At 47.1% G+C, this 10,619-nt stretch overlaps 1 protein-coding gene across 1 annotated transcript; it reads right to left on the bottom strand.

Annotated features, from left to right (window-relative positions):
- Positions 1–407: 407 nt before the first annotated feature.
- Positions 408–10,136, bottom strand: guca1b (guanylate cyclase activator 1B). Its single transcript, XM_038819844.1, has 4 exons — positions 9,498–10,136; positions 7,699–7,848; positions 7,504–7,618; positions 408–1,226 (listed from the first exon to the last, which is right to left on the bottom strand). Exons 1-4 carry the CDS (start codon positions 9,693–9,695, stop codon positions 1,099–1,101), a joined length of 591 nt encoding a protein of 196 aa, XP_038675772.1. The 5' UTR covers positions 9,696–10,136; the 3' UTR covers positions 408–1,098.
- Positions 10,137–10,619: the final 483 nt, after the last annotated feature.

Genomic DNA, 10,619 nt, shown 5'->3' with positions numbered 1-10,619 from the left:
CAACTGGGTCAGTTGAATCTTTTGAGACAAGAGGTTGATAGATTTTTGTTAGGGAAGACATATTGAACAAAAGGAGGTCTTGGAGTTAAGATATTGATCTTAAGATCTAAATGTTGGAACACGTTGAGAGACTGAATATCCTTCTTCTGTTTTATATGCTCCTGAAGTCACACATCAACTGTAAATTCATAGAATCATAGAATTTACGGTGCTGAAAGAGGCCATTCGGTCCATCGAGTCTGCACCAGCCATTGGAAAGAGAACCCTACTCAAGCCCACTCCTCCACCCTATCCCTGTAACCCAGTAACCCCACTTAACCTTTTTGGACACTAAGGGCAATTTAGCATGGATAATCCATCTATACTCTGTGCCACTGTAACATAGTAATGAGACTAATGTTCATTTATTGGCAGAAAGTGTCAAATGTATTTATTTTGCAAACAAATGTACATATTTATTCACAAAACCTTCACAACTCCACCCAAGCCAATATTACGGAATCACAACTATTGTAGTACCTCAGGAAGATTGAAAAATAATATTAATTTAATTTCCTTCCCATTCACATTGACTCATTGAACATAGATTAATTCCTCTTGTTTTCCATTTCAGATGCAAAACATACTCTTCAAAAGTACATCAAAGAATTGACTAGAAGCCTATTTCCTGTAACTGCGCTATTGCGCTGGTTTGCTTCAATCTTTATCAAGTTTGAAGATACTGGTTAAAATTTTAAGAAAACCTCAAAAAGTCAAATAAAAGCAGCCAATTAGTTTGATGTGAAGATTACTGTCAGGAGTTAACTGGACAATGTTCAGAAGAGTGAGCAGATGTGATAAGAGTTAGGGGGACCAATTCTTTCTAAAAAGGCCACATACATGAAAGATACTCAAATGCATTGAGGATGTTTGCAGAATTAAACTTATTAATTGTTTAGGCTTGACCCTCTGGATCACAAAATGTTCTAAGAGGTGATGGTAATAGTACATTTACTTTAATATATTAAAAGTGAGGAAGTGTTATACGTCTGCCTGCGCCTTTTAGTCCCAGCAACTAATTATTTACAAAATGATTCATTTATGAAGGTTTTTGCAAGTTTAAAATAAAGCGCTTTTGCGTCTCTGATCAGTCATCCAGCTGCCTGGATTCACATCCATATGCAACATTTTCATCACCCACTTATCCCTTCGTGCTCCATCAATAAATTCATCCAGCGACAGGTGACCTGTAAAAATGAGAAGCATCAATTAATCTACAAACAATGCAAACATAAACTCAAAAAACGCTTACATTGTTAAATTAAAAACTGATATTGGTATGTGGATTATGGGTTGTCACATTTATCCATCTATGTCAGAACTGAAAAACTATATTTTTAGTTGGAATTTTTCATATTGCACTCATCAGAAATTTCAGAAAAATACAAATCAACAAATTTATACTGGAAGAGAGAAAGAGTGCTGAATGCCAACCAATCAGTACTCTCTTTTCATACAGTACAAATTTGTATATTCCCTTAAATTACATTCTTGCAAATCTGATGAGTAGCAAGGTGAAAAGCTTCAACAAAAATAATCTTGGTTTTGAAGATCAAGATGTAGATAAGAAATTGCAAGGGAAATAATTCACTGGTGGGAGTTGATTACAGGCTTTCGAACAGTTGCTACACTGTCGGGCAGAATGTAAATGAAGAAATAATGCGTGATGTAAGAAAGGTACTGCAATAATCTGGTGTGATTGTAATCTTCATATAAAGTAGAGGAATCAAATTGGCAAAAATTGCCTGGAGTGAGTTGATGGTGTGTATTTGGGACAGTTCCTTCGAAAAATATGTTGTGGGCACAATAAGGGAACAGACTATTTGAGACCCGGTAATGTGCAATCAAACAGGATTAATTAATGATCTCATAGCAAAGGATCCTCCAGGCAAGAATGATAATAATATGATAGAATTCATATTCAGTTTGAAGGTGAGAATCTTGGGTTTGAAATGAAGGCAATTACAATGTTATTAGGACAGAGTTGGCTACAGTGGACTGGGAAAAGAGGTTAAAAGGTGATATGACAGATAGGCTGTGGAAAATATTTAAGGATACATTTCATAACTCAACAAAAATCTATTCATTGGGAAAGAAAGATTCTACCAGAAGGATACACCATCCGTGACTAACTAAGGAAGTTAAAGATGGAATCAGATTGAAAGAAAATGCATACGATGCAAGTGGTAGCAAGAAGATTGGTATAACTCTGGAAAGCAGCCACGGATGATAAACAAAAAAAGGGAGAATTTGAGAGTAAAATAGCAAGAAATATAAAAACAGTTGGTAAGAGCCTCTACAATATATAAAAGGGAGAGAGTATCTAAAGTAAATGTTGGTTCTCTAGAGGATGAGACGATGGAATTACTAATGGGGAGAAAAGGAAATAGAAGTGACTTTGAACAAGTATTTTGTATCTGTCTTCACAGTGGAAAACACAAAAAAATCCCAATAATTGCAGAACATCAGGAGGCAATAGGGGGAAAGTACTCAGAAAACTAATGGGGCTAAAGTCTGACTCGTCCACGGAAGATGATGGCGAGCACGCTGGGTCTTTAAAGTGGCTGCGATGATAGTGGGTGCATCAGTTGTGATTTTCCAAAACTCCGTAGATTCTCAAAAAGATCCAGTGGATTGGAAAATCGCAAATGTAACACCTCTATCCAAGAGAAGGCATAACGGAGGAAACTATGGGCCAGTTAGGCTAACATCTGTCTTTGGGAAAACACTGGAATCCATTACGAAGGAAGTAGAAACACAACATTTAGAAAATCCTAATCTAATGAGGCAGAGTCAATATGAAAGGGAAATCATGTTTGACATTTATTCGAGTTCATTGAAGATGCAACAAGCAACATGGTTACAACAGAACCAACAGGTGTATTTGAATATCTGAACAGCTTTCAATAAGGTGTCACACAAAAGGTTACTGCACAAGCTAAGATGGCATTGGAGGTAATATAGCAGCTGGGATAGAGGATTGGCTAATTCACAGGAAACATACGGGTTGAACAAATAGGTCATTTTCAAATCAGCAAACTCTATTGGGATGCCTCGGGAATCAGTTCTCAGCCCCTCAGCCATTTACAATCCAACTGAGTGACTTGGAGTAAGGGACCAATTGGCCAAATCTGCTGGCAACACGAAGACAAGTAGGAAGACAAGTAGTGAGGAGGACACAGTCTGCAAGGGGATTATAGGTAAGTCAAGTGTTGGAAGTGGGAGTGATGATTGACAGATGGAGAACGGATCAGGCCAGGCCTGTTCCGGAGTAGAGGGGAGTCTGATTGGGTTCAGTCCTCCAGGGGATTGCGATGGGAGGGGTTTGGGTTGGGTCTGCTCCAGAGAAGCGGAGAGATTGTTGGAAATGAAGAGATGGATTGGGTCAGCTCCAGTGGCATTGTGAGGTAGAGGGTGGGGGGGGGGGTGTTGCTGTATAAAGCCTTACCCCAAATCCAACTCTGGGGAGCATGGCTTTGTCAGAGGGAGGTCACGCTTAACAAAGTTCTTTGAATTTTTTGAGGCGGTGTATAGATGAGGGTAGTGCAGTTGATGTACTCTACATGGATTTCAGCAAAGCCGTTGACAAGATCCCACATGGGAGACTTATAAAGAAGGCAAATGCACATGGAATACAGGGGAACTTGATAAGGTGGATTCAAAGCTGGCTGAGCTGTAGGAGACAGAGGGTGATGACAGACAGCTGCTTTAGTGACTGAAAGCCGGTGTCCAGTGTGTACCACAGGATCTGTGCTGGGTCCCCTATATTTATATAAGTGACATAGATGACTATGTGGGGGGTTAGGATCAGTAAGTTTGCGGATGACACAAAGAAAGGCCAGGTGGTTAACAGTGAGGCTGAGAGTCTTGGGTTACAGGAAGAGACAGACGGGATGGTCAAATGGGCGGATACGTGGCAGAATGTAACCCCAAAAGCCATAGGGGAGGTGCCGGAACACCGCAGCACCTCAAAGTCCCCCCCCCCCCCTCCTGTCCCTGGCGCATCTAGTGGGCAGCGGGCAGAACAGGGCGGCACCACACAACCCGGGACACCCGAGCAGCGGCCAGGCCCATCCAGGCCGGGTCACCCAAGAAGACACTCTCCAACTGGGACCCTTGTCGCAGGGCAGGACTCACAGCCCACTGCCTCCACTCTGCTGTACTGTCTGGGGATCCACCCACTGCCTCCACTCTGCTGTACTGTCTGGGGATCCACCCACTGCCTCCACTCTGCTGTACTGTCTGGGGATCCACCCACTGCCTCCACTCTGCTGTACTGTCTGGGGATCCACCCACTGCCTCCACTCTGCTGTACTGTCTGGGGATCCACCCACTGCCTCCACTCTGCTGTACTGTCTGGGGATCCACCCACTGCCTCCACTCTGCTGTACTGTCTGGGGATCCATCCACTGCCTCCACTCTGCTGTACTGTCTGGGGATCCATCCACTGCCTCCACTCTGCTGTACTGTCTGGGGATCCACCCACTGCCTCCACTCTGCTGTACTGTCTGGGGATCCACCCACTGCCTCCACTCTGCTGTACTGTCTGGGGATCCACCCACTGCCTCCACTCTGCTGTACTGTCTGGGGATCCACCCACTGCCTCCACTCTGCTGTACTGTCTGGGGATCCACCCACTGCCTCCACTCTGCTGTAGTGTCTGGGGATCCACCCACTGCCTCCACTCTGCTGTACTGTCTGGGGATCCATCCACTGCCTCCACTCTGCTGTGCTGTCTGGGGATCCACCCACTGCCTCCACTCTGCTGTACTGTCTGGGGATCCATCCACTGCCTCCACTCTGCTGTGCTGTCTGGGGATCCACCTAGTCATTGTATTAGGGCCCCGTAAAGCCAGAAAGTTAAACACCAGTTAAATTGGCACGGGTGCAGGGCATAGATTAGCAAAAGAGGCTAAAGCACATATCTGTAAATATTTGTGCAAATTTGCAGGCCGGGGGAGGGTGGCTGGAAGGGGAGGGGGTGTGGGGTTGGGATACGGTGTCTGTGCCCCTTGCCAGTCCCTCCCCCAGTTGGTTCACCTGGAGGCGATCATAGCGTCCCTTGCACGTTGGCCCTGGAGCACATGTCGTGCACCTCCCATGCCTGCCTGGGCCCCATGGCCTGCCCACCCTTGCCCCCCCCCCCCTTCCCCCGCATCCCCCTCATTGGACGAGGCCTGCCCTTCCTCCTCATCCTCCTCCTCCAGCACATCACCCCTGTACTGCGCGATGTTGTGGAGGACGCAGCAGACTGCCACAATGCTCTCAGCATCATACTGGAGGGCCCCTCCAGAGAGGTCCAGACACCTGAACCACATCTTCAGGATGCCGAAGAACCGCTCGATTACGCCCCTGGCTGCTGCATGGTCATCGTTATAGTGGGTCTCTGCGTTGGTCTGTGGCCTCTGGGTGAGCTTAAGTAGGGTCCTCTTTCCGAGGGTTGGTGCAGTCTTGAGGGGCCGAATGGCCTCCTTCTGCACTGTAAATTCCATGATAAGCATCACCAGCCATGACAGCAGTGGGTAGCCCCTGTTGCCCAGCCGAGGGGCATCTCAAACATGTCAGGAGTCATCGAGTGTGGCAGGATGAAGGTTTCGTGCACATTGCCCGGGTATCGGGCACAGATGTGTACGATGCCTAATTGATGGTCACATATCAGCCGCACATTCATCGAGTCGAACCCCTTTTGGTTTGTGCAGAGCGGCCTGTCCTCTGCAGGTGCTCGTAGGGGGGCATGAATCCTGTTGATCACCCCCCCTGGACTCGGGGCATCCCGGCTATGGTGGTGAACCCCGCTGCCCGGGCATTCTGGTGAGCTCGGTCCACATTGAAATGGATGTATTGAGCTGCCTGGGCATATTGGGCCACCGTGACAGTGTGGATTCTCCTCTGCACCAAGGTCTGTGAGATCCCGGACAGGTCCCCACTCAGCGCGTAAAGCTTCAGGGCGACATTGACGGCCACCGGGAGCGAGTGTCCTCCCCCATATCCCTGCGATGCCAGGTGTGCCATCATCTGGCAGATATATTTCACTGTCTCCCTGCTCAGCCACAGCATGCCCAGCCCGGCAGGTCCTCGAATGACAGGCAGCGCCGGTACACACGAGGCCTCATTCGGCACCTCCTTGGCACCTCCTCCTCGGCCTGTTGGGCGGTCGGCTCTCCATCCTCCCCATCTGCCTCCCGCTCCGCTGCTGCAGCTTCCTCCTCCTCGAGCAGCTCCAGCTGGTACAGCCACAGGGCATCCCCCAGGGCTGCGGCGACCAGCGGGAAGCCACCATTGCTGCTTATATTCCAATATCCATTGTCTGCAGGGGGTGAAAGGCCAACATGTTACATGGGGCATGCCCCTGCTACACGGTCACCCTGGTTGGCACTGCGGGCTCTGTCCCCTCAGCCCTCCCCCCCACCCAATCCCCATACCCCTCGCCCTGTCGATACCCGGTTCCATGGGGTCTCTGGCCCGGGCACCCACATCTGCTGCCAGGGCCACTGTTGGCTGGTGCTCCCTTTGCCAGGGGTATGCTCCGCAGCCCCCGTCCAGCAGCCCTGTCTGGGCTATAGTGGGCAGTGCCCCGGCTAGACCAACTGATGCCCCGCCGGCAGGTGGCGGCCGGTTGGGTGGTGAGGGAAATGGGGGAGGATGGGGTGAGGGTGGGGGAGTGGTGGGGTGGAGGCTGGGTTGCTTGGGTGGTGGGGGGGCACCCATACGGTCGATGCCACTCTGCAGAATCCAGGGCCAAGGTGGGTGGTCAGTGGGGTGCACAGCAAGATGGCTGCCTTGCGGGCCGCAGCAATGGCAGTCCATGCCTGGGCACCGCCCCAGTCATCTGGGAGGTCACCCCGGCCCCACGGCCCGTCCCCTGGTCACACCCCCCACCCTGGCATGCCCTCCAACCCCCCTCTCCTCCAACCCAGCCAGTGTCCGGGCCAGCAGCCCACGATCGCTCCTCTCCGTGTCCTACCCCCTCTCTCTCGTTCAGCAGCCATGATGCCGGTGTCACGATTTTTAGCCGCACAAGTGAACTGCGCCGTTTGGAGGCGGAAAATCACGGAGGCCCCGGAGAATACCGGGGCGGGCCCGATAGTGATATGTAAACAGTGTTTACTGTACGTGTGTTCTGGAACACATTGACACCGCTGTAGATGCGGCGGAGAATTCCGATTTAGCGTGAAACCGACGCCTGCCGCGATTTCAGTGTCGTAACCGATTCTCTGCCCAATCACATTTCCCGATTTTACCGTCGGCTCCTTGGGCATTAAGGGGAGCAAGCGATATGGGGATAGGATTGGAAAGTGGAGCTAATGTCATTCAGAAATGATTGAATCAAATGGCAGAGCAAGTTCAAAGGGCACTTTGGCACATTCCTGTCTCTGGTAATTATGTTGTCATGTAGATGGATCTTAATTTGTGTTTGGTTCAGTCGGAGACACTACAGCAGACTAAAGTCAGTGTCATACGTACCGTCTCCATTTTCATCCACTAGCTGAAATATTCTATCTACAACTTCTTCTGGAGTCAGGAGGGGAGATCCATCCTCCGACTCCTGATGACAAGCCTTCTTTAATCTGTAAATAGACTAAAATGAGAGGAAATGTCAGAATTCAGGTGGAAAGAACACGTTGACTCAGAAAGAAAGGAAGTAAAGTAGTGACAGACCTCCACAATCTCCAGCAGCTCCATCTTATCAATGCATCCATTTCCATCCTTATCATAAACTTTGAAAGTCCATTTCAGTTTGTGCTCCAGATTGCCTCTCAGAACCAGATTGAGGGCCGCAACATATTCCAGGAAATCGATGGTGTTATCCTGGAAGGAAAACAAACTAGTGCCCGTTTGTGACTAAAATATAAAAATGTTTTAGATCATCAATGGGATGGGCATTTATTGCCTATCCCTAATTTAGTCTTGCAATAAGATTACAATCTCTCCTGTTTCATATTGAACAAAGTTCCCCCACAGGAGAACGATTGGAATGGATACAGGTGAACATTCGGCTATTACCCAACCGGTGGGTTTATTCAAACTGAAATGTGAATTGAACCTGAATTTGCAAACCCTTTTCTTTAATGTCTACTTTTCTCATTTTAATATCCAGCGCACACAAAAGTACATACATAATTTTGGGTTAAACTCAGGGAAAAATGATAAATATATTAGAAAGCCACTTTCAGAAGTGAGCAAATAGCCAGTAATAGACAGTGTTGCAGTTTGTATGATTTAAAATGTCCTTTCAATATTCTCCAGATGTTTAACTCCTGTCCCTGACCCGCTGCACTTTAGGAAGGATATGAAGGTACTGGAGAGAATGCACAAAAGATTCACGAAAATAACCTTCCTCATCCACAGATCCAGTTATGAGGAAAAGTGAAGAAGTTGGAACTGTTTTCCTTGGAGAGGAGAAGGCCGAGAGGAGATTTGATAGAGATGTTCAAAATCACGGAGGGTCTGGATAGAATGGACGGGGAGAGACTGTTCCTGCTCATTAGAGGATCGAGGTCGAGAGTGTACAGAGTGTAAGTAATTGGCAAAAGGAGCAAAAGCAATTTGAGAAACCCCTTTTTTACATAGCGAATGGTTAAGGTTTGGAATTCACTGCCTGAGAAATGTGGTGGTTTCAATTGAAGCATTTAATAGGGAATTAAACTGTTACCTGAAGGTGAAGAATTGTTTTTCTTTATTTGTTCATGGGATGTGGGCATCAGTGGCTGTGCCAGCATTTACTGCCCATCCCTGAGGGCATTTAAGAGTTAACCACATTGCTGTGGGTCTGGAGTCACATGTAGGCCAGACCGGGTAAGGACAGTAGATTTCCTTCCCTGACGGACATTAGTGAACCAGATGGGTTTTTACGACAGTCGACAATGGTTTCATGGTCATCATTGGACTTCTACTTGCAGATATTTTATTGAATTCCAATTCCACTATCTTGCCGTGGTGGGATTTGAACCCTGGTCCCCAGAGCATTAACCTGGGCCTCTGGATTATTAGTCCAGTGACAATACTATTGCGCCACTGCCTCCCCTGTGGGGTTATGGGGAGAAGGCGGAGGAATGGCACAAAGTGAATAGATCATTCGGTAGCCAGTACAGAGATAATGGGCCAAATGGCCTCCTTCTGAACTGTAACAATTCTGTGATTCTGCAACCAGCCCCCACTCCCAACCCCCCTTTCAGCTGATTCAACTGGAAGCGAGAGGACATTAAATCAATGGCAAGATTCGCTTGAGAAGCAAAGTTGCTGTGTTCATTAACCTCATTTTCCCAACCACTTCACTGTTACATTACAGACTTAATATCCACAGGATAGCACAGACGCCGTGTCTGAATACCCCCCTCCAGGATGGCACAGACACCGTGTCTAAATACCAGCCCCCCCCCCCCCCCCCCTTCCCGGGCTGTGATTCCCTGAGCAAACAGCTACAGGCTCTAACACAACAAAAGTAAGTTCACACTCACCCCATTCTTATCAAATGCCCGAAACATGTTCTCTATGTATTCAGCTGCTTCTTCGTTATCTAAAACTCCAAAAAAACGCTTAAATTCATGAAAGAAAAGGGTTCCACTGGGACATTCAGTCACAAACTTCTTGTACAAGTCTTGGAGTTCAGCAACACCAATCTCCCCTTTATTTTCATCACTCGCCGCTTGACCCATAACTGCAGAACTGGAATTCTCTGTCGAAGAACTCCGCAGAATTGATCAGTCTCCCAGGATGAGAACCTCAGACCCTGGTCACCTTAACAGAGACTGAATAATTTTCTCCAATCCCAAACTTCTGCTCTCAGTCAAACCTTAAGTGCACAAAGAGGGGTTGCTTTGTCTTCTAACGTCAAGCTGTGTTCGATAACTTCCTTGATTACCAACGAGCACTAATAACTCTTCTACAACCAGATTCACGTCTCCACGATCACTTCAACCCTCAAATAAGGAATTAACCAGTATTCTGGAGCTCAGAATTTTGATCAATCCTCACTTCAACGGCAACTTTGGTCTTCTAGACCTTCCTGAACAATGTCACACTTCACTGGAAACTGTATGCTTTGCTCTGCCACCTCTCGTCACCTCTCCAGTGCTGTGCTATTATTGGAAAAGAAAGCTATTCTTCTTATTAATATAAGCTTTGAGCAGGGCAATACCTACTTAAAGAGTGCTAAGTTTATTATGAGCTTTCCAGTGAGCGCACTCTAATATTTAGTGACCTTCACTCACCTTTGGGCAGAATTAGAGCCGGTCCAACACATTTATAGAGCATTCTCAGGCTGTTAACCTTGGCTTTAAAAAGGGAATTCCTGCAGAGTGCTTCAGTGTTTTTCTACCTGCTTTAATGGTTAGAGATGCAGATTAGATAGAGGCAATTTCTGGCGAAATGTACTGCAAAGTCCTGAGTCAATGAAATGGGCCAATACCAGAGGACAATGTAGAGATGGTGCTGTTTGAATAAATGAAATACAATAAAAAATCCAATTATTTCAGCAGAATAGTTGATCACAAAAATTATCGAGCTATGGAATGTGTGTTCAGAAAAATGACAGCGTAAGATTGATACATTAATGCTGCGTGAGGGGAAATCTATCTTCT

The sequence above is a fragment of the Scyliorhinus canicula genome, chromosome 15 (assembly GCF_902713615.1).
Source record: "Scyliorhinus canicula chromosome 15, sScyCan1.1, whole genome shotgun sequence".
Classification (NCBI taxonomy): Eukaryota; Metazoa; Chordata; class Chondrichthyes; order Carcharhiniformes; family Scyliorhinidae; genus Scyliorhinus; species Scyliorhinus canicula.
Note: the sequence above shows the minus strand (reverse complement) of the source record. Positions and strands in the feature narration are given on the sequence as shown.